The sequence below is a fragment of the Cladophialophora bantiana genome (assembly GCF_000835475.1).
Source record: "Cladophialophora bantiana CBS 173.52 unplaced genomic scaffold supercont1.16, whole genome shotgun sequence".
Classification (NCBI taxonomy): Eukaryota; Fungi; Ascomycota; class Eurotiomycetes; order Chaetothyriales; family Herpotrichiellaceae; genus Cladophialophora; species Cladophialophora bantiana.
In genome coordinates, this window is record NW_015971590.1 from 772,381 (window position 1) to 800,066 (window position 27,686).

The 27,686-nt window shown below is 51.5% G+C and overlaps 10 protein-coding genes across 10 annotated transcripts; 4 read left to right on the forward strand and 6 right to left on the reverse strand.

Annotated features, from left to right (window-relative positions):
• Positions 1-57: 57 nt before the first annotated feature.
• On the reverse strand, positions 58-1,607 carry Z519_09867 (uncharacterized protein; the record flags this gene model as incomplete). The annotated part of the gene is made up of 3 exons (XM_016767588.1): positions 58-586; positions 662-1,310; positions 1,370-1,607. The coding sequence occupies 3 exons, from the start codon at positions 1,605-1,607 to the stop codon at positions 58-60; spliced, it is 1,416 nt and encodes a 471-aa protein (XP_016616380.1).
• A 663-nt stretch (positions 1,608-2,270) lies between these two features.
• Positions 2,271-4,109, reverse strand: Z519_09868 (uncharacterized protein; the record flags this gene model as incomplete). The annotated part of the gene is made up of 1 exon (XM_016767589.1): positions 2,271-4,109. The coding sequence occupies one exon, from the start codon at positions 4,107-4,109 to the stop codon at positions 2,271-2,273; it is 1,839 nt and encodes a 612-aa protein (XP_016616381.1).
• Positions 4,110-5,368: 1,259 nt separating this feature from the next.
• On the reverse strand, positions 5,369-6,043 carry Z519_09869 (uncharacterized protein; the record flags this gene model as incomplete). Its single annotated transcript, XM_016767590.1, has 1 exon — positions 5,369-6,043. One exon carries the CDS (start codon positions 6,041-6,043, stop codon positions 5,369-5,371), a length of 675 nt encoding a protein of 224 aa, XP_016616382.1.
• An 872-nt stretch (positions 6,044-6,915) lies between these two features.
• On the forward strand, positions 6,916-14,425 carry Z519_09870 (uncharacterized protein; the record flags this gene model as incomplete). Its single annotated transcript, XM_016767591.1, has 9 exons — positions 6,916-7,031; positions 7,096-7,852; positions 7,910-9,462; positions 9,540-10,166; positions 10,562-10,910; positions 11,002-11,410; positions 11,684-11,934; positions 12,006-12,296; positions 12,383-14,425. The coding sequence occupies 9 exons, from the start codon at positions 6,916-6,918 to the stop codon at positions 14,423-14,425; spliced, it is 6,396 nt and encodes a 2,131-aa protein (XP_016616383.1).
• Positions 14,426-15,091: 666 nt separating this feature from the next.
• Z519_09871 (uncharacterized protein) lies at positions 15,092-16,750 on the reverse strand (the record flags this gene model as incomplete). Its single annotated transcript, XM_016767592.1, has 1 exon — positions 15,092-16,750. The coding sequence occupies one exon, from the start codon at positions 16,748-16,750 to the stop codon at positions 15,092-15,094; it is 1,659 nt and encodes a 552-aa protein (XP_016616384.1).
• Positions 16,751-17,132: 382 nt separating this feature from the next.
• On the forward strand, positions 17,133-19,604 carry Z519_09872 (uncharacterized protein; the record flags this gene model as incomplete). Its single annotated transcript, XM_016767593.1, has 2 exons — positions 17,133-17,192; positions 17,244-19,604. 2 exons carry the CDS (start codon positions 17,133-17,135, stop codon positions 19,602-19,604), a joined length of 2,421 nt encoding a protein of 806 aa, XP_016616385.1.
• A 1,239-nt stretch (positions 19,605-20,843) lies between these two features.
• Positions 20,844-22,262, forward strand: Z519_09873 (uncharacterized protein; the record flags this gene model as incomplete). Its single annotated transcript, XM_016767594.1, has 5 exons — positions 20,844-21,064; positions 21,156-21,297; positions 21,392-21,594; positions 21,692-21,809; positions 21,921-22,262. The coding sequence occupies 5 exons, from the start codon at positions 20,844-20,846 to the stop codon at positions 22,260-22,262; spliced, it is 1,026 nt and encodes a 341-aa protein (XP_016616386.1).
• Positions 22,263-23,364: 1,102 nt separating this feature from the next.
• On the reverse strand, positions 23,365-23,730 carry Z519_09874 (ribosomal protein S16; the record flags this gene model as incomplete). Its single annotated transcript, XM_016767595.1, has 1 exon — positions 23,365-23,730. The coding sequence occupies one exon, from the start codon at positions 23,728-23,730 to the stop codon at positions 23,365-23,367; it is 366 nt and encodes a 121-aa protein (XP_016616387.1).
• A 453-nt stretch (positions 23,731-24,183) lies between these two features.
• On the forward strand, positions 24,184-25,184 carry Z519_09875 (YjeF family domain-containing protein; the record flags this gene model as incomplete). Its single annotated transcript, XM_016767596.1, has 4 exons — positions 24,184-24,195; positions 24,301-24,412; positions 24,507-24,572; positions 24,640-25,184. The coding sequence occupies 4 exons, from the start codon at positions 24,184-24,186 to the stop codon at positions 25,182-25,184; spliced, it is 735 nt and encodes a 244-aa protein (XP_016616388.1).
• An 879-nt stretch (positions 25,185-26,063) lies between these two features.
• Z519_09876 (uncharacterized protein) lies at positions 26,064-27,188 on the reverse strand (the record flags this gene model as incomplete). The annotated part of the gene is made up of 1 exon (XM_016767597.1): positions 26,064-27,188. One exon carries the CDS (start codon positions 27,186-27,188, stop codon positions 26,064-26,066), a length of 1,125 nt encoding a protein of 374 aa, XP_016616389.1.
• Between the last annotated feature and the right edge of the window lie 498 nt (positions 27,189-27,686).

Genomic DNA, 27,686 nt, shown 5'->3' on the forward strand with positions numbered 1-27,686 from the left:
CCACCAGCCAAGTCTCGGGCGTCTATCTGTCTACTCACGCCGCGACACCGTTGGGGGCTACGGAATGCTCTTCTCCAGAACGTTCGCCTTCTCCTGCACCTCACCTTTGGCCTTTAGACTCGCCTCGACGTTCTCGTTCCACTCGAGCATATGCAAGCAGATGCCCTCCAGCGTGTCGTGGCCCGGGTTGTAACCTAACTCCTTCCTGGCGCGCGAATCATCGTAGATGATGACCAGGGTTGAGTAATTGAACATGGCCCGTTGAAGCATCGAGAGATCAAAGTTTGTGACCTCGGGCAAGAAACCTAGGTAACGGCGCTGCAGGAGCGTGTATCCCTCGACAAGATAGGAGATGAGGATGAGTGGGAGAGGTGGCACCTTCGGCCACCTCATAGGCGTGCTGGGGTGTGCGAGGGTAGAGGCCATTCGGTACAGGTCACTGTAGCGGAATGGTGGGCCCGGATCGCACACGGCGTAGGCGTTGCCCCCGATGTCGTTGCCGGCGAGCAGGCGAGCTTCGTACAGAAGATGGGCGAGAGAGACATTCTGCGCAGAGACGTATTGTAGGATGAAAGGGGTAAGCCATCTGTTGTGAGCATCACACTATCAACGCCCGCTGGAGATTGTCGGGAGGAGTGAATGAGATGAGAGGTAGACTAACGTTTGGAGTCCTCCGCGCCGTAAGTAATCAAACACCACTGAGTTCCTGTTGCTGTCCCCGTGGCCATAGATCGTGTGCCCGGGTCTGATAGCGCCAGTCCTAAACGAGTCTTTTTTGCTGTCCGCGTCCCTGACCAATTTCTCCGCCAAGGCCTTCGTATAGGCATAACAACCTGCGAAGTTCTCCAATTTCAGTGGTGGCGGGTCGCCATTGTCCGAGAATTGAACAAAGTTCCTCGGGTGCTTCTCCCAAGGGGGAATGAAGAAATCGAGAGGTTTAATGGCCACGCTACAAGAGGAGGTTGCGATGAAGATGTCACAACCTGCCGCTTTCGCTGCTTTGAGCACGTTCTCCGTACCTTCGACGTTGACTTTCATGAATTTGTCGAGGAAATCTGCCTTGCGATAGCCGGCGTGAATGTAGGCGGCGGTATGAAAGACCGTTAGGGGCAACTTCGCGTTTTCGGCTGGCCAGGGAGTGGTAAAGACGTTGGCCACGGAGGCCGGATCGGTGGCATCGGCCTTCAAGAATGGCACGTGGCATTTAACTGCTAGTTCTCGTCGAGGAGCTTGGAGGTCCGCGATTCGTATTGCCGAAGGGCTTTCACCTCGCATGATCAGATGCTCAACGATCCAGCCGCCGACAAGACCTTCAAGTCGTCAGATCTCGAGGCCCAGAGCTTGGTTTATCAGCAAGAACAGCAGTTACCTGATCCTCCAAACACGACATATCGTCTGTTTTGCTTTGGTGGGAGATACTTCTTGAAATCCGGCCTTTCTCTGCGGCACTTTTCGTATGCGCTTTGAACCACTTCTTTTGTCCAGGGCTTGCCCGCTAGCGTCTCAGCTTCTTGCGGAATGGTTGATATTGCCCTATTCACGTGGTATAAATAGACGAACAGCAAAAGGCCGAGACCAGATAGTACAAGGGTCCACTGGAGCTCCATGGATCCGGAACCAAGGGCGAACAGAAGAAGGGCGGCTGAAAGATGGAGAGTGAAAATGAAGAAAGTGCGCTTAGTTTTCAGCTCTTGTCGGTTTGCTGATACTGTTAAGCGATCGTTGAAATTGGGCGCCTGAAGGATGGCGCACTTTCGTCCGATTACAAAGAAAGAGCCGTTTCAGGATAATAATAAGTTTACGAGGAATTCTCGTTTAAGGGGGTTGCAGATTGTGTGCAGCCTTGTTATAGTTTGGCAGGCTTGGGCAGGCTACTTTTTCCGAGGTTCAAGCGTACGGCCAGGCGAGAATCCGCCAGATCCAAAAAATAAGTCCACGGCCTAAAATGAGTAAAGTGATTCACTAATTAGTAGATCCAAAGGTACCTTGATTCACAATAAATAGCGGTGCTCTGTCATTAATCCCATATTATTAGCCATATTACTACTTCGTCTTCATTGAGAACGTTTCACCTACGTTACCTACCTCTCTAAGTGGTACTTTGTTCGTTCAATCTGAATGCTGTCAAAGCCGCCAGTTCATATTCACTCGGTCGCAGAATTGCCGGAAGGATCTCCCATCTGTGGTGGAGATGCAGGTCTTTAAGAAATTGTCCAGGAATCCCATGCCTCGAAAACAACCGACTTGAAGCCAAAGCAAACTTGTGGGGTCTAGCAAATATTCAACCTCGCCACACTTGGATCATGATCCGACCTCTGATCGGCATATGTCACCCACGTGTTCACATGCACATGCCTGAGATCTGGCCTTTCCCCAGGGGTGCCCGCAATCTTGGGACTCACGAACATGTGGTCCAGTTCCTCACAGCTCATGTCAAAAACATATGTGTACCGCTCGGTAGGCGCAATACCCGCAGCGTCGTCCAAATTCACGAGCCCAGAGACCGCGGTGAACGTCTCCAGCGGCTCGACGAATGTGTATTCGTTGAAATCTCCTGCGACGACGACGGCGGCCTGGGGATCTTGAGCCAAGATCTGAGCGACGAAGGTCCCAGTCACATTTGCTTGGGCTGTGCGCTGGTTTACGCCGAGGTTGACGGGTGGGCGCGGGTCGCCTTCGATTGAGGAGCTGCCGTCTTTGGATGTGAAGTGCACGACCACAGTGAACAGGGTAGATTTATCTCTGACTGTTTCCCACTGTGCGGCAAGTGGTTTGCGACTGTCCTGCCACGCTGGATTTGTGGGATCGATGCGGCCTGGGTTGTATTTCAATGAAGGGCCGGGGAGGACTTCATTGGCGTCAAGGGAGGAGCCTGGGTTGGGATTCTTGAGGTTAAGGACACCCGGATTGTAGAGGTAGGCGACACGAATGTTGCCGCCAGGTTGGCCGCCGTCTTGGTCATTGACGGGGTCAATGTCGAGGTAATTATAAGACCCTCCGCCAGCGTCTTTGATGGCCGTCACGAGCATCTCTAGCGTGACATTCGCGGCGACGACGCCGTCGTCCGTTGGACCACTGTTGTCTTGAATTTCTTGCAAGAACATCAGGTCCGGGGAGTTGAGATAGTGGGCAATATGATAAGCGATGCCCGGCAGGGTGGTGGAGTTTGAAGCCAGATTCTCAACATTGTACTGGCCAACCGTAATTTTCTTGCAGCTACCCTGCGAATTCCAGTTGATTGGATTTGGCAATGGGGGCTGTTTTGAGTCAATGATAGAAAGCGCCGTCAATGGAAGGATGTAGTAGGCGACGAACTCCTGGTACACGACTCCGGTGATATCTTCCAAGTCATCCCCTAGCTTGATGTCGTCTGGGTTAATAGAGCCGTCAAGAGGGGCACCAACAACGATGGCTTCCGGATTGCCATCTCCGGGAGTCAAGGTCAAGCCTCCTCTATTGTTCTTTCCAGTCTTTCTCCAGTTCCCCACTACCCATGTCTCGTTGTATGAATTCGGCTTGCCAACAGCGCTAGGGCTTTCAACAGTAACCAGTTCGCCCAGCAGACTCTCCCAGAAGTCAAGGCCATATGCCCATGGCTGTAGCACAGGGTTCGCCACAGAGACAAGGCTAACATTGTTGGGTACACCAAAGAGATCACCGTTGTCGAGTGAGGTGAACTGCTCAGTGGGCGGGCCAGTATCTTTTTTCCCCAGAATGACCGGGTTCACCGCATTTCCCCGGGATATGACCTTGACGTTGGTAGGTCGAGAGATCTCTGTCATATAAAGATATGCTGAGTTAGAGCGATACTCAGAAACAATCCCATCGAGCACAATGACATCTCCTGTGGTCAACGTCACATTGGTGGAGATACGGCCAAAAACATAGACGGACTCTGAGGTGCGAATGTCCGAGTCTGGGGTGGTAGAGCGAATCCACAGCCCGCTTGGGCCGATGGCAGTGACTAGACCCGTGACATTGTAGACATTCTGGTTGCGGTACGGGGAGATGAATCTGTTGCCATTGATCTGGGCAATTGTCTGTGCGGATGCAAATGAGAACGAAAGGCAGGCTGCGCCAAGACGCAAAAGAACATCGGTATACTTCATGACGAACGAATCGAAGAGCGAAAGAAGCGAGAGGACGGCTCGAAGCCAAGGATGGTTAAGGACGACCTGGTCAGTGGTCAGTCGACACGCTGTTGATGGAAGGGGGCAGCGTTTCTATTTGAGAGTTTGGAATCAGCAGAGCTCCTTGGACCGTCAGAGTATGCGATGGGACGCAGCAAAAGCAATGTCGTATCTCCGTTCCTTCTGCACAAACCAATGGTACCTCTTCAAGAGTCTAGATTGGCAAGAAGCCTGAAGTGAAGCCGAAGTCCCTGTGTTCGGAAAGGATATGGTGGTTGAGGCGGCAATGATTGGTGGGGGAAGACGAGATTCTTGGAGCAGTTGCGAGATTGCGGCTTGAGCAGAGGTTGTGGTGGGGGGAATGCCAATTTCACTGCTGCTCATCATTTACTTACGTACCCGGGCGTCCAGGGTAATTCATTTCCCTTCCAGCACACGTGTGGTAGGTCCTGTCGATGGCTGGCTCACATACTGGGCTGGTATTGCAACTTGGATTTGGACAGTGCACTCTTGCACTGGTGCCTCGTAAATCCCATGCGGGAAAAGCGCCTTTGGCGCTCCAAGAATCGTCGACCAATACGACGGCTTGCCGCAGAGTCTTTGTATGTGCAATGCTGGCTAATGTCGTGGGCAGACCACCAGCTAGTTAATGTAGGGGAAACAGCATATAGAATGGATGCGGAGTCAAAATGGCCTTCTGGATGTTGACATTGCGGCTACCAATTTCTATATCTCCTCCATGGGTGGGTGAGCCATACGCGGACTAGTACACAACTGACTCGATAGCAATATGAATTTCTTGGAAACACATAGTCTGTCAGGTGATGAGGGTGCTGTGTGTGATATTGCGCCGGTTCGTTGGTGGCTGTCCGCAAAAAGGCGACCGAAATCCTTGTTTCTGACTTGTCAATTCACAAAATTAAACTCTCATCCCATCAATCACCTTCGCGGTGCTAAGAGTGCATTCGTCCACGAAACTAGAGGTGAGTCCCAAGGGTGTGAGGGGTTTGAGATTATTGAATCATAGGAGATGAAACAATGTCGGATCGACGGGAACCCATTGGACAAAGCGCGGATTATCGAATTCGTGGCCGCCAGAACTGAATATGAGCGCAACTCGGAACCTGTTGAGACAAGGAACCATGGTATCGTTGCGCGTCGTCCATCCCAGGTCCATGCAAGGCGGAGGCGCCGTTCTGAAAATGTTTTTTTTTGTGCGGGGTCTCACGGCTCTCGATCTAGATCTTGCCCGCCAGGAGACAACCCACCATCTTTTGCGCCGTCAACCATACTGTATTGCCAAATGTAGGGAAATCCAACGTGGAGAACATGGTATCTACCAGCCCAAATGGAAGCATAGGTGGAATCCAACCTTGAGCAAGTTCAAGGGCAAAACACCCGCGATGCATTTTGTACTGCTTGACATGGCCTCTGCGAAGATGGTGCATGCTTCCTTGCGGGTAGCGTTCGAGGGCCAATGAATGTGCGGGATACGCCCACTGCTCGCCCTCGAGGATGAAAAAGTAGTCGTCGGCTGTATGTCGGCCGGTGTGGCCTTCAGTCCCAAGGGCCGTGCCGAAGATGATCAGATACTCGGTTATGCTTGCATGAATAATGTACATGCTTCCCATTGCCCCCCCGGCATTGTTGAAGACCCATTGCGACGGGTAGGCTGAGATGGGTGAGATCTCGGTGCTGTTCTGGGCAGCATGGGGGAACGGATCCTTGCTGATCAAAGCTGATCCATGTTGTTCCCGAAGCTTTGTGACAATATGGTGCACTACTCCCGCCGTTGACGTTGGATAGCGTTCTAGGCTTTCGTCGACCAGCTTCTGCAGCTCCACAGGGTCAAACATGTACCATTTGGACTGCGGTGTGATGGAATTAGCAGACACAACGATGAGATGGATCATCACCTCTGTACCTTGACGGAATCTGCCCAAGTGCACAGGCTTGTCAACAGGGCGACGATGAGCAGCCCGATGGTCAATTTCCAAGGAAAGGAGAATTTCCCTTGCCCTACGGAACCCATTTCTATCCTTCCTCAGTTGATTCTGAAGGTTGAATCTGAAGGACATAAATGTCTAGCCAGAGTGTCGGGATAACTAAAGGACGATGGGTGTAGGGGATTGACCCAAATCACAGCGACACACATCTTGATTGGAGGCGTGATCCGGAAGGTCTCGTTCCGTGGCAGAAAGAAACAGACGCGTCGTGGAACCGACAAGCCGAGTCCGCCAAGCGAAGTTCAAAAATATAACACAGGCTGTAACTATCAAGCTGGCCATTAATGTTGACCTCGCTCTTGGGAGGAGGAACTTAAGAAAGGGTTCAACTTACTCGGTACAGACCGGAGAGGCGTTGAGCAAGGCCACACCCTCCAGACGGCTACGATTCAGATTCACTGGGAGACGAGCGCCCATTAACGGATTATTTGCGCCGAAGCAAAGACTACTATTGCACGATCCCAGCATCATCGAAGAGGTCACGGAAACGCAAGCGCTATACTTGGTACAATCGCTCAATAACAACACCGAGGAAACAATTCCCATTGTTTTCCACTGCTATTTGACGAGCTTGAGTGGCCCCACGTGGCCTGCTTGACAGCGCAACGCGGAACAGCGGGCTAGCATATGCACAGCCTAGTCCTTCAGAACCGGTCTTTCCAGAGTCCGGCATATCCAGAAAGTCCGCTTTTATTCCCCATGAACTACTTGGGTTGATTGAGTACCGTTAAACCCTAGTTGTCAATGTGGGTAGCTCCTCGTTGACAAAAGAGGCAACCATGGCATCTTTGGCTGACCGTATCGCGGCGAGGCGTCATATTGAGGAGATAAGAGCGAGTCTGAATGTCGACAATCCAGACCGTCGGACTGATGAACTAGAAAATCTACTCAACATGTACAGTTGCCCTCGACAAATGGCCCGTCGCTGTGAGAGGGGGGTGATACTGAACGCAGCCCAGTGTAGCAACACAGCTCTACCGAGAGTCAACCCATTTTCTCCTCGAAATCCTACAAAACGCTGATGACAACAACTATGAACACCCCACACCGACCCTGAAGCTCACTTGCACAGAAGATAGCTTTCGCATTGACTCTAACGAGGTGGGCTTCACGGACAAAGATGTCACGGCAGTCTGTAGTGCTGGAGCTAGCAACAAAGCCGGTACGTCCGATACGACTGGTGAGAAAGGACTGGGGTTCAAGGCTGTATTCAAAGTGGCAGACACTGTGTGGATTGCTTCACGCGCGTATTCCTTCAAATTCGACAAGAAGAAAAAGCTTGGGATGATTGCACCAGAATGGGCAGAGGAATTTCCTGTCAGCCTGCTTGACGGGTATTCGACCATATACCTCCACCTCTGGCAATATGGCAGGGCCGAAATTGAGAGGGTGATGGAGTTTGACCCGACACTTTTGCCCTTTCTGAGGAAAGTAGAGAGAATAGAGCTACACAGAAGGGTCGACCACGCCAGAACTCTCGCGCGGCGGCAAGAAAGAATTAGCGACACGCTTTATGATCTCGTCATAGAAGAAGACGGCAAAGAGATGCTGCGTTACAAGATCATCGAGTCTGAGATTCCTGGCATGCCCCTTGAGACCAAGCGACCCGGGCTCTCTGAATGTTCAGTGTCTTTGGGTTTCCCAGTCTCGGGGTTTGAAGTGGCAAAATCACAGCCAGTGTATGCCTTTCTCCCTATCCGAGAGTACGGATTCACTGTGAGCATTCCAACACTATTGATCTCCAAGGGCTGTTTGAATGCTGATCGCATACAGTTTGCAATCCAAGCAAACTTTGTCCTCATCGCCAATCGTGAGGATATCGACGTGTCGTCCGCCTGGAATATTAAAATCCGTGACTTTGTCTCAGGTGCATTTGTAAACGCCGTTAACTATTTCAACACGACATCCTTCCGTTACACCTGGCCAAGATTTCTCCCGCTCGAAACTCGAGATTTCTTCCAACCTGTGGCAGGAGAAATCCAGGAAAAGCTCAAAGAAACGGAGTCCTTTGAAGGTGAGGATGGTGAGATGCACGAACCGCTGGGTCTTGTATATGTCGGGGAGTATTACAGGCTTGACGACACCCCGCTTGTTCTAACCGACTTCACAAAACCAAGATACTTGTCGCGCCGTTATAAACATCTTCGGTCTGAGACACTAGAGCACCTTGGCATCAAAGAATTGGAGTATGGTGACTTCGTGACCGACTTAGAAAAATTCATGGAAAAAGAGGAAAAGAAATTCCGGACCCAATCGCCACAATGGTTTTCCAGACTGGCCCATGTCCTATGGCTTTATGATTACAAGGCTCCGAACCGATTAGCTACCCTCAAGATAATACCGCTGAGTAATGGCGAGTGGACGTCACGCGTTGAAAGCAAAGACAAGCTCTTCTATCTCCCAACAGACGATACAACACTTGTTCCGAAAGGTACTGAGGTGCTTTTCGTTGACCCAGAAGCTGAGAAGGATTCCGAGCGAAGCAGGCTGTTCACATCTCTAGGTGCCAAACCCTTTTCCCCAACTGAGATATCCTCTTTCGTTGTGCGTTTGCACACTCTGTCTTCTGTTATGATTCAACAGAGTGACTTAGTGGATCATCTGGTCTTCCTATTTACGTCTGGATGGAGCAACCTTGATGATGTAGATCTCTGGGTCGCCACAGGGTCTGGGTATCGTCGTTCGTCAGAGGTCTATCTTCGTTCCTTCGCGCCGAATGGTCGGAAGTTCGCCTTTCCAGTTCTACATCAGGATTACTGGCTTGCTACGGCGGGGCGCGAACTCCAATGGACGCACTGGTTGAAAGATCAGCTACGAATCTGCGAGTTCCCGCGTCTAGTCCGGATGGTTGGCGAGGGATTTGAACTGTCAGAGGACATGAAACGCATCTTGGAAGGCCTACCATCCGGGGAGTTCCTACAGCTCTTAAGGGATCATTGGCAAACGTATTCGGAATGGCTCGGATCAGACGAAGATTTGAATTATCCGCAGGACTGGATACTGTCCAAAAAGGCTCTACGCGAGTGTTTAATGTCCACCGAAGTGGATTGTATCAACGGGAGTCGTTATTCTCTCAAGGAGACAATTTTTCCTGCAGGAGACCTGAGTGGAGTGGAAGGCAGTGATTCGCTTCCATTACTGGATATTCCAAACTCTTCAAACCCTTCTTGGTCATTCCTGGAACAGCTTGGCGTTACGATGAAATGTGATGTAAATCACTATCTCCAATGCCTGAGGATGGTGAAACAGAAGGGACAGCCAGAGAAGTATTTGCAGCTGTACGGCAAAATTCAAGAGACCATCGACACAGATCTTCGCTCCACCAAGTGAGTGGCCTAGCCAACTCCGGTCCTCAAAATTATTGCTGGCTAGCTAACTGACTGACTGATTGACTGACTCGCAGAGAAACTTTCATGCAAGATAGTCTCATCTATATCCCCCCTCGCAATGGGCGTCCCCATCGTTGGGCAGCCGTCAAGGAGTGCGTATGGAAGGGTCAAGACTCTTTGAGGAGGATTCACAGTCTTGACTGTATTTACCCAAGTTATGCGAGGCTCTTCTCTCAGGTCCTGGACATCAGAAATGCAGGCTTGGATACTTTCGTCGCTGAAGCAAGAAGCATTACTTCCGACGACCAACCTGATTATGTATCCCGGCTTCTGCAAATGATCAATACGCTCCTAGTGCTTGATGACTCGGCAGAAGCACTAGATTCAGTTCGATCTCTTCGGGGCTGTGCCATCTTCCCAGTGAAGCAGATGGGATCCGAGAAACCAACCTTCCTATCACTGATGGATGAATGGTTCATGGCAGACAACCAAAGTCTCGCCCGCAAACTGAGCGGCAAAATCCCCTTACTTGCGTTGCCAGGGCAAGGAATACAGAGGCTAGAGAAACTAGTTCGGACCCTTGAAATCTATCAGCATTTTGTCTCTCGCAATGCGCGGCGAAAAGTCGAAATCACGGGAAACATTTGGTTCTGTAAAGATCATACAGACACCCTGAGCGCAAAAGCGAGGTTCATTGCTTGGTAAGTTGGCATCATCTTCAGGGTCCATTTCCAGCTCCTTTTTGCCTCGTCGCTGTGATGTTTGCGGATGTCTTTCACAGTATTGCCTGCAAGCCGAATTGAAAAATAAGTGATACATCTGACCCAAAATGCACGCTGCATCCAATGTAGCCAAAGAGGCTCAACAGCAACAAGGTGGTCGGCATATCGAACGTTGCAGCGCAGGTAGAGGAGAGAGTACCTCTATTTCCGAAGTAAACGGAATGCTGATTACCGACGAAGGCTGCTTCCGTTCTATCAGCGAAGGACTTTGAGTGTGCCATTTATTTTTCACTTCAGCTCGCCAGTGGAAGACAACATGGAATTGTCGATTGTTGATTCTTTTCAGGCCGACCTATACTAACAATCCCAACCAGTTTGATCCCAGATCGTCGAAGGTGGTTATGGAAAAGGTTGAAGGAGATCAAGGTCTATGGCGTGGACGAAATAGCAACAGAATTGATTGTGACAGTGTCTGGAAGCGATTTAACCATTGAATCTAGTCAGAGTCGTGCAGCGATAACTGTCAACAAGGACGATTCTCTGCGCATATACCTAACAAACCGAGAGATAGAGATGCCGTTTTTCAGTCCAGAGCTCTTTGAGCAGTTGTCAGAACAGCTATTAATATACCTTGGGATACCGGAAGCTGCAAGGATGCGACTGTGGGTCATTCTGGTATACAGCGACCCAAGGAAAATCGAAGACTACTTGGATGGACACGATGTTCACCTTGTGGACATTCAAGAACTGGAAAGCTATGGTTAGTCAGAGATTCAGAAATACGGTGTCGTACTGCTAAGTGGCGATAGATCAGGATACACCGGGAACATCACTTCCTGCACATCGTCTCTTTCCGCGAACACCTGAGCGGTCCAAGGAAGTCTCTTCAGCATTCGAGGGTATCGCGGACAGGACGAAGGCAAGTCGAAAGCCCGTGAAATCCGGGAAGCACCACAGCACATCTCCGGCCCAAGACCGTTCGAAGTCAACTTCAACATCCAGTCCATCCAAGCCAAGCCCTTACAGAGGAAATCTCTCAACGCCAACTGAGTTGGAGGAGGAGGACGAAATTACCAGTCCTAAAAAGAAAACAGCGATGCTCCAAGAGGGTCTATCGAGAATTGGTAACAAAGACATAGATGATTCTCAAGTCAAGCCAATGCAGGATGACACTGAAAAGGAGTCCCACATTGCCACTGCAAGCGAGGATTATTCTGCTGTCCGTCCATTAGTTGAGGCTTCTCCTAAGCTGGACTATCTGTTACCGCTAAATGAAATTGCGCAAGGCATCTCGAACATGAAAAAACAGGAACGGCGAGAAGAGGCTGTCGAATATACCGCTGGACAGGGCCTTCGAAGCCACACTGAAACCCTGTTCTGGCCACAGGATCCTGTACCCCTTGCTCCAGCACATCTTCTCGAGCAAGTGTCACCAGAATCAATAGCTCAAGCAGCTTCGGCCGCAGTAAGAGCCAAAGGAAGAAAACAGGGATCAGATAAACTTCTGGTGTTGAATCGGGTTCTGGAGAGAAGCAAAGGGCTCCGATTGACTGGACTGAACGACATCATATATCTACCTACCCCAGAGGAACTTCCCCAGGTCGACTCCGGAACGGGAAATCTTCGCGGCGTACGAAGTCTCCCTGCACGCCTCCAGATTACGAAGAATGGAGAACGTGTCCTTTACATTGCGCTTGAACCTGGCAATATTATTGACCCTGAGCCGATGTTGCTGGGAGAAGTAAAGGTACGGATCCTGCAAGCGCAGAGTTTAGGTGATCTATACGTACACTGTATGCTGACTTGGTCATTGTATAGATCTCTCGACTGCTGGCAGACGTCCTGGGTGATGCATATCAGCCAGATCGGCATTGGACGAGCCCCATGCGAAGGCAGTTGAACCATTCTCCTTTCGAAACCTCTGTCGAAGAGACCACAACCTTCACAGTTGATGGTGACACAAGGCCATTGACGGAACTACTTGTTCGAAATTCATACAAGGCCGCTGAAGCGTGGAGGGACCACCGGCCGGTTTATCACATCGAGGTTCAAACGAGTACTGGAGGCCTTCACTCAAAGTTTACCATGAGCTCGGCCAAGGTTGACCTAGTAGGTTTCCCGGACCCATGTGCACGGGTTGCACCGCTGAAGCAGCACTGTTCCCACATGCATGCTAATTCAGAGCCACCAAACAGGCCCGAAAACACAGAATATCGAAACTGCCACCAGATGATGTCTTTATTCTAATCAGAATTCACGACATTAATATGATTCCCGGCATTTCATTTTTCGTCGACCCATGGAGACTGTACAACGCTGGTCGCATTGATTTTCATGTGACAAGTGCATACACGGCCAATATCGAGAGAGCCCGGCCGCATATATTGCTTACGGGACAATCAGAAGGAGGGGCGGGTATGGACATTCTATTGACTCAGGCAAGTGACTATACTCAACCCACCGAAAAGCGCTTGTACAGGTGGAAGCCCCTAAAGCACGAAAGATCCATACGCCTCCTTCGGCTCTCCGCAGGACATGGAAATCAGGAACTCAGCGGAACGCTTCAACACGTATCATTGGACGACAATCCGAAATACTTGGCCATATCGTACGCATGGGGCAGCAAGCTGCAACAATTCAAGTTGAAAACGATGGATGGGGTCATCCCGTTGACCTTATCTTTGTACCTTGGTCTTCAGCAGATCCGAAGAACCGACCGATCAATTGATATCTGGGCAGATGCGATAAGCATCAATCAGAACGATAACGATGAGAAAGAACATCAGGTCCGTCTGATGCAGGACATATTCAGATCGGCGGTTCATGTGTATGCATGGTTGGGACAGGGAGATTCCGAGAGCAGCCTAGCCATTCAAGCCTTACGCAACATCTCCGCGAGCTTCGGCGCAGAGGAAGAGGTTTCTCGGTCACCGGGGCGAGATGAGATTCCGCCGGTGGAAGACTCGTCGTGGGTGGCAATCAGCAAACTCTTTAGGAGAAAATGGTTTCGCCGGGTGTGGATTGTTCAAGAGGTTATTCTTGCCTCCCAATTGACTCTGGTCTGCGGCGACGACCGAATTCCGTGGAGGCAGTTCTATGACGCCGCCAAATACTGCGATGACCAAGCTTCCAAGTCACAACTTTCGGTCGTCTTTCCCAAAAATGGCCATTTAACCGCCATTGTAAGTCTGGGAGAATTCAAGACCTCGTATGAGGAGGGAGGCCCCGAGGCTCGACAAGACTTGCACACCCTTCTCCGGGTGTTCAAGCTGACCGAATCGACTAGTAGACGCGATAAGCTCTTTGCGCTGCTGAGTCTGGCCAAAGATGGAACCAACAAGGGCTTCAGACCGGACTACAAGTCTCGTTTCAAAGATGTCGTCCTCCAGTACGCCAAAGTATTCGTGGAGGAGCAAGGTCGGGGCATAGACCTTCTGTACCAAGCTAGGCTTTCAGCCACTCCTGGCAAATCCAGTCTCCCGTCGTGGATCCCCAGCTGGGCGTCGCCAACAGCATATCCAGAGACGATATCAAACTGGGCCGGTGCCGGTCACTTTCGCGCGGGGACAGACAAGACTGCTGAAATGCAGATATCCAGAGACATCTTGACGGTTCGAGGTCAAGTTGTCGACTCGGTGGCCAAGATTGGAAAATGGACGAGCACGACCGATATGAGACGTTATCTTGGTGAAATATTTGCTTTCATCGATGATCTGCCCGCCGACACGGCCGAAGAGCGTCAGAATCTCAAGTGGAAAGTGCCGATTGGAGCCGCGACAAAGCCCACCAAGGGCGACTGGGGCGACGACGCCGGGCGCGCATCCTTTCGAGCCATGGCCGAGTATCTGGAGTTTGAAGAAGGCCAAGACGACAGCTGGAAACGGGAGCAGCGCAAGATCCGCGTCAACGCCACCAACCCGCTCCCGTTGCGCCAGCTCGACATCCTGCTGCAACAGTTGTGGCCGTATTTGAACACCGCCATGGACTTTGCTGAGATCCTCTCGCCTGCCATGGCCTGCACTACTCTGGGAAAGCGAGTGGGCATTATTCCCCGGACCGCTCACGAGGGGGACGTCATTGCCGTCTTCTACGGCTGCGCGGTACCCTTTCTGCTTCGCAAGCGCGACGACGGCCACGATCACAATTACCAGGTGGTTGGCGAGTGCTACGTCCATGGCATCATGCACGGCGAAGCACTTTCTACGCATTCGCCAGAGGACCAAGTCATGTTGGTCTAAGCGATATTGCTAAGGCAGTCGTCAAATCTCGAACCATGACTGACGGACGCTACTAAGGAATGCTACTTCTCCGGGCATGGGACATGGGCCACGGAAAAGCCGAGGGCAGAGCGATACCACTATTTGAGCAAATGGGTACCGACAACCGTGCAATTAGAGATGCGGCGACGGAGGCGATGGGGATACGTATTCGATGCGTAGTTAACGAGTGTTTCTCGTTTCCATACCTGCATTATCTGGCCTAGTATGTGTACGCGAGGATAGTGCCATAGTTCCTTGGTGCCCTTATAGCTCCTTAGGGAGTAGCGAGCGTTGCTCTCTTGAATACCCAAAGTCAGCTTCCAGATAGTTTGTTTCTCGCTCCCCCGACGTATGCAGCGGTTCAGGACATGAATGGCACGCTCAGGACCTCGTATCTGGAGCCTTGACCCGGAAGACCAGGCAGTGACGAACTTTTCCAAACCTAACACCATGGCCGGCACAGTATCTTGTGCACCTATTGGTCTCAGCACGATGTCTTGACTCACTCGAGTTCCGCCATTTTCTCTTCTTGCCGACCGAGAAATCCCAGAGAAGACTCATCCGCTGGAAAGGCAAGTAAACTTTGAGTTTATTAGGGGTTCTCTCGAACCATTTGCTAACGACGTCCGCACTGTTTTATCCAATCTATTCAGCAGCACTGTAGACGTCGCATTGAATGCAATGGCAATCAATCTGCGGCGAGAACAGAATAATGCCTGTATATCCACAGTGTCGCAGGACTTTTCTTGACAGTTGACATGTTGTTGTGCTGTTCTTCTCGACGGAAGGGTGAGACAAATAGGGAATGCTTGCAATGCACTTTCTGCCCACAGAACCGTTGGGGGCTTTGGAGCAAACCGTGTATGCCAGGTATATCTTGTTGTCATGGTTAGAGAACTCCACTTCGTCCAGTTTGATCCGCTGTTCAGGGCGCTGGAGAATAATTGACTTTCCCCGGAGGGTTTCAACGGTCTGTGGTGTCACGCACGACTGAAGCTCTTTCTGAATCACAAATCGGCTGATCGTAGCTGCCATGCAACTTGTCCAGCCCCTTTCATTCCGCAATACGCTGTGGAGCATTTGCAATGCTTGTCCGCGAATGTGCGAGTCGCGGCATTTGGTTGCTACTAAGAACAGAGGGGGAATCAAGCCCAAAGTTGGTGTAAAGGTAGTTTGTCCCATGATCATTGGTGGCGTGCTCCTTAAGGATGTCATGAGCAGCACCGTTTGTTTGACGATAAAACAGAAGTCGCGATGGAAAAGGTCATAGATCCATTCATCGTTCCGTCCCAGCGTGTAGAACACGATGCGGGCAACTCGGTGGTGGACCTGGAGAAGTCTATGTTCCACCGGAAGGTCGCTCCTACAATCAAGATGTTGTAATTTGTGGCCGACTGTGTCCATTGTGAACGAGATGTTATCCATCTCGACCGCGGTGGCGACGATGTAAGGGCAGGTTGAGCGGAAAACCGCTTTTAGGAGTGACGCAATGCCATGAAGGGCATCCATATAAGTTGTGATAGAATTGATTCTGTCTAGACCGTTGGCAAGCTGATAGTTTGACATCAGCCCAGAAGCCAGGGTTGGAAAATTGTCCAAAGAACTACATGCATCGACGAGTAATTCATCAACCATCGGTTCGAACAGTTGGTGGAACCCATCCTTGGTTGTGTTTAAAACTGGCACGGTGGCCATACTTTTGTGTTTTAGAAAACGGTGGGCTGACATGATTTGAAGTACAGGAGACGTCTCCTTTTCCATCCACTTGTCAAGTTCGGCCAAGACGAGAGAGCATGCGATTGACATCTCTGGCGATAGAGATCCCGGGGCCGCTGACCTCAATTGATGCATTGCTGATGCTGAGTGTTTGGCAGCAGCTTGTGGTATACAAAGAAACTCGCGCCTCCGAGAAGATGACTTTGCATGTAAAGGCCGTAAGAGCGCGCCGAGGGCGATCAGACCGTGTCTGATAACCGCATTATTCTCGGCCAGCTGAGGGACAAGCCTAGTCCAGAACGGCTCAGAAGTTGCTTGGGACAGTGCCACGACTTTCGACCCAGTTGTGAGGAAGTAATCGTAGTTGGCCCTGTCCTCATCGTATTGGAAGCTGTACTTGGGCCTGAACTCAAAAAGGCGGGCTTTTCGCGGTTGATATCCAGGACAGACAACTCCCAATTTCTGGCATCTTACACAGGCTGGCTTTTCTGACCCACACTTGACGCGCCTCTGTTTGCACTTTATGCAGCCGTTGAAGTCTTTGTGATGCCAGCGCTTCTTTCTACCCAGTCGTGATACTGCTGGCATTGTTCTGGAGAAATGCTTCCAGCGCCCAGCGTGTGAACAAGTTGGAATCTCTTCAGCTTTGCGCGGAACCTGAATGGATGAACAAAACTCGGCACGTTGAGAGCTCTCAATAGCTGCCTATCAATCTATATAAAATACATCATACTGTCGTCAATCCAAGTTTGGAGGTAAATAGTGGCGGCTCGTGGCACACCTGACGAGGCTGAACCCTGTTACGTCATACGCAAGGCTGTGAGAATTGAACGGTGGATTTGTGCCTCAGAAGTGACAAACAGGTGACTATGTGCACGATTCATGCACTGACCACGACAGCGCCGCACCCTTTGTTCTTTTGTCTGTCGCTGGCTTTCCAGATGATCTCTGCACCTAGTCAATGACCAAAATGAGTGGAACGACGACAGAGTTCAAGCTGAGTGCCGTCTTGCAAGGCCATAAAAGTGATGTAGGCATCTTGAGCCCGTCCACTACCTCGCACACTCACATGATAGCATAGGTTCGGGCCGTCCTACTCCCTGATCCCTCTTTTGCAGTAACAGCATCTCGCGATGGCTCAACTAGAGTCTGGAAGCGCACATCCACTTCCCCGCCCACCTTCGAAGATACCGAATCATCCCACGGCGCACAGTTCAAGACCTGTCTTGCCTATATCCCTCCTTCGAAAGAGTACGAGGACGGTCTGATTCTTTCGTCCGGCCAAGATGCGCTCATTGAAGCTCGACAGCCTTCGTCAACAACCGACATAAACGCAGATGCTTTCATGGTAGGACACAGCAATCAGGTGTGCTCGATAGATGTGTGCGCAATAGCGAATTACTTTGTGAGTGGCAGTTGGGATGCCACTGCAAAAGTCTGGGAGATTGGCAGATGGGAAGTTGCTTATGAACTGACGGGCCACACCGCCACAGTTTGGGCGGTGCTCGCTTTTAGCAGAGACACAATCGTCACCGGCTGTGCTGATCGTGCAATCCGAGTCTTTGATGTACGGGGAAAGATGGTAAATTCTTGGGATGGCCAGGACATTGTTCGCGCTCTGGCAAAGCTGCCCAGAGGTCACTACACTGGCGCTGAAATTGCTGCGGCGACAAATGATGGCATCATCCGTCTCTGGAACCTGACGGGCGAGCTCATTGCCTCTTTAATTGGCCATGAATCTTTTATATACTCCCTGGCCGTTCTTCCTTCAGGCCAAATTGTCAGCTCTGGAGAAGATCGATCCGTCCGCATCTGGGAGGGGGAGAACTGCATCCAGGTTATTACGTTACCGGCCATTTCCGTCTGGACGGTGTCTACCTGTTCAAATGGCGATATCATCGTCGGTTCAAGCGACCACGTGGCGCGCATATTCACCCGCAGCCAGGAGAGGGTGGCCAATGCGGAGACTCTTGCTGCTTTCGAGGAGTCTCTTCAAGCATCTAGCATTCCCCAACAGACAGTCGGGCAAATCAATATGACAGATCTCCCTGGTCCTGATTTCCTCAAACGAAAATCTGGCACCAAAGAAGGTCAAAATCAGATCATCAAAGAAGATGATGGCAGTGCCTGTCTGTATCAATGGTCCATGTCCCAGCAGCAGTGGCTCAAAATCGGCCAGGTTGTGGATTCTGCTGCCTCGAGTGGGAAGACGGCATATAATGGTAAAGAATACGACTACGTGTTTGACATTGACATTGAGGATGGGAAACCTCCACTGAAGCTGCCATACAATGTCACCCAGAACCCTTACGAGGCAGCCACAAAGTTCCTTCAAGACCATGAACTCCCCTTGTCCTACCTCGAAGAGACGGCAAACTTTATCATCAAAAACACCCAGGGTGCTACCCTTGGGCAATCAGCGCCCGCAGGAGCTGATCCCTGGGGTACGGAGAAACGGTACAGACCTGGCGATGCCCCGTCCTCTTCATATCAGCCGCCACCAGCCGCGCCTGTCAAGCGAACGCTGCCTCAAAAAGAGTACCTTCCTGTCGTTATTGGGAAGCCCTCTGCCGCTATGGCGCAAATCAACAAGAAAAACACCGAATATGCGGGCAACGAAATGAGTCTTCAACCTGAAGAAGTCCACGCACTAACAGATGTCGCTCAACAGCTAGAGAAATACAACTTCTCGAGCCCTCCATCACTACCTAGCTCTCCCTCCCTCAGATCCTCCATCCCTGCCCTAATGAAGATAGCCACGCAATGGCAACCGCCTGCAAACCGCCTTGCGGGTCTGGATCTTCTCCGCTTCATTGCCGCCGCGGCAAAGGACTTTCCGGCCGAAGAGGTTGAGGTCGTCGATGCAGTCGCTGGGATTCTCGGAAGTGGCATCTTCGATGACTCCTTTGTCCGCACGAACAACAAACTAGCCATGATTGCCATGCGGTTCTTTTCAAATCTTCTGTACGGTTCACCTGGCGGAAGGGAAATTGTGAAGGAAAACGTTGACAACATCATTGAGAGCCTGAAACCACTTACGCGATTCGCTTCTTCCGATGTTTCAGTGGCCATAGCGCTTACGACTCTATATCTCAACATTGCTGTTCTAACCACCTCTTCCACTGCTCCCGGCGACGCCGACAAGAACGCAAACTACGCCCTCGACCTGTTAGGAGAGCTTTCAAAACTCCTCCTTTCTTTCCCTGCCGTGAATCACTCTTCGTCCTCCAGTAACCCTGCTTCGCAATCCACGGAACCGGCATATCGCTCCCTCGTGGCATTAGGGACCATTCTGGTCGGATTTTCGCGCGGGGAGTTGAAGTCTGCCGCGAAGGAGGTCTTTGATGTTCCTGTGGTGTTGAGGAAGCTGAAGGAGGGGAGGTATTTAGAAGAGCCCAGGTTCCGGGCGGTCGTTGGAGAGATTGAGAGCGCTTTGAGATAGATGTGCGGCGGTCCAATAGAGACGCTGTTGATATGATAGCATAGCATGGTGTTTGGGCCCAAAAAGGTGCAATCCAAGAGCGAAGACTAGATGGAGCCTCTTGGAGCCAATGACAGTCTCAGTGTGGTGAAATCAGATGATACATGAATTGAATGTCCTATGTCCTGCGCTGATGTGTTGATGCCGACCATCGCCACATCCATACGCAGGTCCCTGTCGGGCTCAGAAGGCGCTCAACGCCAATGTAACATCTCGACAATGTGTTCTTCGCCGGGTCCTGATTAGCTCTGTCTCGCAGGCCATTGCGGTCTCGGGAAGCGCTATGGACACTTACAACAGACACACTGCCATGCAATCCGACACCTGTGCGACCGGTCTTGATAACGGTTCCAGCATCCAGGTTTCGCACCCGCTAAATCCTCAAAAGGAATGCAAAAACACATGGAAGAGAGTAGCTTAGGTGGAGCAAGGGTCCCGGCAAGCTGGGTGACAAGGAGCCTTCTGACTTCATCTTGATCGACGATTGTTGGGGTGTAACTTTGTGCTCACCCGACTTTCGCTGGCATCAAGGCCCCTTTGGAAAGGAGTCCATGTGGCGCTCCTGAGCGTGTCCCAGAGGTCGATCCTGTGGACAACTTCTCCGCTGCTTTGCGGTGGTAGGAGTTCCATGAATCACTCTGGATGGTGGGCACGTCGCATTGTCCGCCGAGTCCTCCCGCTGAAATCGAAGTAGAATGGTCGATTGAAAGCAGGGTCCAGAGGAGCAATGCCAGCGCCGTGTGACATTGCTGGCGGTGTTTGTTCTTCCCCCCCCCTGTCCCCGGCCTTGTCCCCGGCCTTGTCCCCTCCAGCCACTTACCGTTTTGCTTGGTCTCCGGTTTCAGGGCGAAGTGGCTTCTCGTGTCGAGGCCTCACCAGCCTCATGCTCTGTTCGACCGAGTCTGCCAAGATCGTCGAACCAGTCTTGTGTCTTGATCGATCTGATATGATAAAGCTGGGGTGGTTGGTCTCGTATTGATATTATTATCCCTCGTTGAGAATATTTCCCACCACTTCATCACCTGACGACGCCGTCTTGTTCTGCAGCCCATGACCACGAAATAAAATCAAACCACCCTTACGAGCGACAATATTAGGGCGTCGACGCCCCAAAAAAAAACCCCCACGTCAGAGCCAAAAACACCTGGAGTCAGATTCTTTTGTTTCATCCCAGCAGATCTTGAAGGGACCCAAATCGGAATGGAGATGTGGAGAACAATAACGCACGCCTCGCTGAGCAGGCGGCGGACCAACCTCTCGGAGAGGTCAATCACGCGCACCGACTCGGTCGTCGAGCGCGAGGACAAAGCCCTCGCCGAGCTCAGAGAACTCTGCCGCAAGAACCACGTGTCGTGGCCGAAAAGCGAGCTGGTGGCTGGGGATAGCGCCCCAGACGACGACAACGACGATTCCAATCTATTGTAAGTTGGAGAGACTCTCCCCGTATCGTGTGTGTTTTGGCGATACGGCGTATGGGATCTACATTTGGATCTCTGACAGAATGGACGCAAGGCGATATCTGCGAGCGCGGAAATATGATGTTCCCGCCGCGTTCAAACAATACGCGGCTTCGGCAAACTGGCGGCGCGAGATCCAGTTGGAGAAGACCTACGACGATGTCGATATCGCCCAATTCGAGACCATCAGGAGACTGGTAAGTTCAGTAACTGCAACCCACCAGGCCGTCCATTTTTGGCCTACCTGACTCGGCTGGTTCCCACTCGAGATGTTACTCACGACTATTCTAGCAACCCCAATGGACAGGCCGACGAGATGACACGGGCGTGCCCATCATGGTCTACGTCGTGTCCCAGGTGAAGCCCGAGGACATCCTCGCACTGCACAAGATGGACCCGGCATTATCGAGCGTCTTCCTCGCTGCCGAGTATGTTACTCAATTTGTGCAGCCATTGTGCGGAAAGCTACACCACCGGCGCACTACCAAATCCATGTAAGTTGTTGTCTCGCATTGTCCGAGTTCCACAAAGGGGTGCCCGTCCACCCCGTTGATTTGTGTGCAGCTGCTGACATTCTTGGGCCCCGGACAGCAATATCATCGACCTATCGCACGTCGGCATACCGACGTTTTGGCGACTGCGGAGGCTCCTCAACGCCGCGAGCACCATGGCGACCGCACACTATCCTGAGACGGTGAAGAGAATATATGTGAGTAAGCCCGCTCCTATCCCAGAAAGCGCAACCCAAAATATGTTTCCCGAGGAGGTTCCACGTCTGGTGCCATTTTTGCTTAACACGTCGTCCTTACCGTGATGACAGGTCGTCGGGGCGCCCGCGTTCTTCCCGCAGATATGGAAATTCATCACAATGTGGTTCGAGAAGGAGACGACGAGAAAAATCGCCGTGCTCGGCCACCATGAGAGCGCCGAGATCCTGCGCCGCGAACTGGGCGCCGAGAACCTGCCCAAACGCTTCGGCGGGGATCTCGACTGGGAGTTTGGAGGGTTTCCGAACCTCAGTCCCGACGCCGAGACCTTCAGCAGCAGGCTGTTCGAAAAGTGGGTAGAAGGGCCCTTGCGGCTCCTCGACGGTCCCGAGGGGAAGTCGAGGATCGTCGCTGTTGGGTCTCAAGGCGGCGAGTTGAGGAGAGAGGAGTTATAAATTGCAAGGGGATTCAGGTTGCCGGCAAGAACACGCAGTGGCCGTTTTTTCTTTATACGAGCTCGGTGTCGAATTCAACATTTTGGCCAAGTCAGGCCTCGACTGAGGAAGTTGCCTGCAAGCCGCTCACAGGATACTTATCGTATCCGCCACCCACAGTGAATGGTAAGGAATAGCATAGACGGAACCCGGGCGATCGCGCAGGAATCAAGTGAAAGCGACCCCAATAATATTAATGGTAATGGAAAGGGCCTGCCGGACTTTGTGCTCATGACCATGTGTTCGTGTTTTTGTTTCGATTTCGGCACTTGTCGATCAAGAGATGATTCCAAACGACCGTAATGCCTCTACCAATACTGAAAGTTTTCCGAGCCGATCTTAAAGAGAAGATGTGGTCCGACCAGAGGGCAGAAGGCTCGTAAAGGGAGAGCTCCTGCCATGCTGTAATTGGGATGGATTTCGAATAGGGTAGCTGTTTGGTCTAGAAATCCAAGTGTTTCTTGTATATCGGACGTACGATCATTTGGTCTCGGGCACACTTTCCACCGTCGCCGGAGCGAGCTCCCTCTTCACAAGACCAAAATTGTGACAGGGTTGCTGTACTGTACAGAGCGGTTCTTTCACCTCGAGGTCCGTCTGCCACCGTTGAACCCAAATAGATGCCGTATCCCTCTCACGCGGCTACATGCTTTCGAGCTCTGATGCTTACTCAATCATAACGCCAATAGCTATGCTTCCGCCTGTGGTACGCAAATCGGACGCCTGTGACCTATCCTTATGCCGACTCATTGTACAACAACACCGTTAAGCTGTTCATCCCTGATGCGGTACTGTCAAGTTTCTTGCTTCGCGGGCTCGGTATCTGATGGTGGTTGTGTTTCCGGTTTGTACGGTTGTGTGGGAAATCTCTTGACCTTGGAGGGTTTCTCTTCGAGCATGCCAATCTGTGCGCGTGAAGGACGAGATATTAGTCGAGGATCTTTTGCAAGTCGGGAAACGCTTTGAACATATAGAAACGAAAAAAAAAAGTGCGTGATGGATAGAGCATCTGTTCCCCCAACACACTCTTGCTTCTCGCGCTCTTTCTCTCCCTCAAGCTAGCTCAAATCGTCCTACTCCATCCGCCATGGCTGTGCTTCCCGAACAAAATCGACAAGGACGGAACATGACTCACCAGTCTCAGCAACTTGCCTACGGGCTCTGTCGGCTGCGCCCCAACCCCAAGCCAATACCTCGTCCTCACCGTGTCTAACTTTATATCCTTCATTTTCTTGGGGACGTATTTCTCTCCACTCTCTAGAAGCTCTGGAGTATCCGGGATTGCCAGCGGTGCTTGTGGAATCGGGTTGTACGTCCCCAGCACCTCCATGGGTTTTTTGTCGCGCCCAGATTTTGCCTGCGCGAGGACGATGTTGTACATTGGTTTTCGTTTTGTGCCGAAGCGGGCTAGACGAATTCGGAGGACCATTGTTGCCGTTTGGTTTTCTGATACTCTAATAGGATGAAAATAGAGTATATAGGAGGATATGGAGAAGATGTTATAGCCGCGGCGCGCGGACGCTGGTGGATGTGCACTGGTGGGAACTTAGGAGGTTCAGATTTAACGAAATCTAACTTCTGGGAGAATGCGAAGCCAAGCGCAGTCAGGCGCAGTCCAGCCTCGTAGCCTTGTGCGGAGTCTGCACGAGCTTTTGATTGGCGGAAGAAGATAGTGACGCCGAACCATGACGATATACTCGATGTTGTATGATTCTCACCCCATTGAACAACTCATTTCGTCCAAACGTTATTTATCAGAAATATTAGTCTCGCAGGTCTCGTCTTCTGAGACATACCATTCTGATACATACGTCCTATGCTCCGAGCCTGTTTTCCCAGAAGGGTACTTCGACCGATTTTCACTGCCAAGACATTCTCCAAAATGGCGCTCAAGGTACGTTTCAATTCACCTGCGTCCTATCGCTTCTTGCTATTGGAAAATTCAAAATGCTGCTGTAATTTGCTGGGCTGGAGATCACTGACTGACGGCCGGGTATAGACTCTAGCGCCACAAAAAGCGGCAGATCTGGACAAGGAGCTCATGAGCGAGGAAGGAGGGTTCAGCATTGATCAATTGATGGAACTGGCTGGGTTGAGCGTCTCACAGGCAGGTAAGCAACAAAAGCAGACAGCCTGCTGTTGGAATCTACAAGGTTATCGGAGGACGCGAAACTGAGATTCGTGTTGGTCTTTTGGTTGGCAAAGTGTACAAAGTCCACCCACCCTCGCAAGGAAAGAACATCCTCATCGCCTGTGGACCTGGGAACAACGGTACGTCTTTGATCTCTGGACCTTCTCTAATCTCCATTAGTGATCTGTTCCTGAACCTGTCTTGCAGGAGGGGACGGTCTCGTCTGCGCCCGCCACTTGCACCACTACGGCTACAACCCAGAAATCTACTACCCGAAGCCAACCAACGCACCCATCTTCACGGGCCTCCAAAAGCAACTCCGCCACTTGCACATCCCGTTCTTGACCACGACCGAGGAGTATCAGTCCTCGCTGGGAAAGGCTGACCTGATCATCGATTCCCTGTTCGGGTTCTCGTTCAAACCCCCGGTTCGCGCACCCTTCGACACTGTGCTCAAGGCCATGATCGAGTCCAAGAAACCCGTATTGAGCGTCGACATACCTTCGTCGTGGGACGTGGCCGGCGGCCCGCCGGAAGAAGGCCAGCTCGGACACGACTTCATGCCCGACTACCTGATCAGTCTCACCGCCGCGAAACCATGCGTCAAGTTCTTCAAGGGCAAGAAGCATTTCATGGGCGGCCGCTTCTTGAGCAAGGATGTCGCTGCCAAGTACGGCCTTGATGTCCCAGATTACCAAGGTATCGATCAGGTCGCCGAGGTGGACGTGGGTGCGCCGGTGGAGAAGTTGTGATTTGGGGTCGAGTGGGAGGCTGGCTTCAAATAGAAAGGTCAACGTCAAGGTACTAGGAAGAACAAGTGGAGAGAACGACGCTGAGAGCACAGGCGTTTAGAAAATAGGAGCTACGACGAGATAGTAGACCCGAGAAAAGGGAGGGTTGCTCCAGGGCTGCGACGAGGATGGGTCACGAGAACTGAAATCAATGAAACAGAAGACATAATAATAGGTTGGGAAACGCGAAGTAACGAAAAGGGGAATCTAGAGGAAGAAATGGGCAAGATGCCCGATGTTATTGAAACAACACAAGAAATGTAACTATCTACAAGAAAAAGGCGAGGAGACAAGGAACCCGTATCGCTCGTTCTAACGCCGTGATTACAGACCTGCGCCGCCGTCATGGACCATAAGCATATCCCAGGGACATAGAAGGAACTAGCCTTGTGGAATACGAGGCCGGCCGTTTGTATGTAAGTCGTGACTCAATCCAATTCGTCTCTCATAAAGGCGCTTTCCGCTCAGGAGCACAGCGCTTCATCCATTCCTTCCGCCGCCTATCTGAAGTCATTCACCGCAGATGACGCGAACCCACCACGCGTGCCACAACAAGGTCTCCTCTTGACGCTGGCTATCATAATTCGACACATAATACAGCTCTTCACCATCCTTCCGATGCAGCATGCAATCATTGGCGCCAGGTTCTTAATGCTCGGGAGGTGTGGACCTGCATAACCTCCGTGTCCTTCTGTTGTCCAAGCGGACTCTGATATCGACGAGCATCGTACCACTTCGTCTCCTCTGTCGCTGGTATGACTCTCTTTACTCTGGTCTTTCACGGGTGAAGCAACAGCATCCTCAGGCTGTCACACCTCCCTGCCGGTTACCACTCCATGCTCATGGAAGAGCCTCCTTGATCTTGGCTTTCTGGGCGGCAGTTAATGATCTGGGGAAGCGGACCTTGACCCTGACAATGAAGTCGCCCCTTTCGCCAGGCTTCTTGCTGATGGGCATGCCCAGATTCGGAAATCTTTCTTCGTGGCCAGGTTGAGTGGGTCCTGCGCCTGAGACGTTCAATTGCTTCCCATCAATGGTGGTAACAGTCCGCTTCCAGCCTGTGAGGGCCTCTTTCAGGTCTAACTCGATCGTCGTTATTAGATTGTCGCCGTCACGAGTAAGTGTAGAGTGGGGCTTTTCGGTGACAATAAAATGCATGTCCTGGGTACCGCCCTCCTCCTGATCCCCGACTCCAGAGAATTTGATCTTTGAACCGGCTTTCAGACCTGGCTTAATGTCCATCTCCAAAATCTTATCCTCGGTAACCCGCTGCCCTTGAGGGTTGAATGTCTTTCTCTTGATCTTCATCTTCTTGTGCGCGCCCCTGTACAATTCCTCCAAGGTGATTGGTAAGGGCCGCTCAATGACGGTGACCTCAGGAGTCTGTGGTCTGGCATGACGGGCAAAGTTGCCTGTGCTCCGTCTACTTCCGGCCCCTCTAACACCGCCGCCTAGGCCACTAAACAAATTGAAGATGTCGTCGGCGTCGTCACCACCACCAGCGCCGCCACCTGCACCGCCAGCACCACTTCGGGCAAACTGGGCGAAAATGTCATTGGGATCCGAGAAGCTGAAGCCTCCAGGACCACCGCTGGTGGAGAAGTGGAATGTTCGTGCACCACCACCAGGACCCCCAGGCATTCCCCCAAAGCTGAAACCACCTGGCATACCACCGAAACCACCGCCGGGCATGCCCTCCGGCATTTCAGCGCCCGGCGGAGGAGCCTGACCGCCTCTCAGAAGGAACTCCAAACCATATTGATCGTAGACCTTTCTCTTCTCAGGGTCCGAGAGAATCTCGTAGGCTTGAGACACCTCTTTGAACTTCTCGGCTGCATTTAGGTTGTCTTTGTTCTTGTCGGGGTGCCATTTCAGGGCGGCTTTTCGATAAGCCTTCTTGATTTCATCTTGAGTGGCGGAAGGAGAGATGGAGAGGGCGTCGTAGAGTTTTGTTTCTGCTACCATGGTGATGTGAGGGGTGTGATTGGTCGAATATTAGTGCGTGCGAAGGTGAATGTGATTTTCTGATCTGGAAGAAAAGTAGTAGGGCAGGTGAGAGGGAAGAAATAATATCGAAAGGAAGGGAATGACGAGGCTGGAAGGGCAAACGGTGTCCGGTTTGCGGGATTTTGGGCTCGTGCCTGTGGAGTCAATAGAATGATCGAGCAGAACCCAATAGAAATGAAGTGCAGTACTGTGGTTTCTTAGCACGGGTAGACCGTGCATGTGCTCAAAAGGGAGACTTGGACATTAGGATCATGGGCTGATCTCAGAGTAATCCTTCGGTGGTCTGAAAAAAGTGCTGCGGAAGACAAAAGAAAGGCCTGACAACGAGACAGCTGGACATGGTGATGCTGGACGAATGACGCAGGGGCGGTGCGTGGACCCAGTCGCAGAAGGTACGAGAAGCTTCTATGGCGAGGCTGCAGGCTGCGAGGCTGAGGCAGCCAAGCAAACATGTCT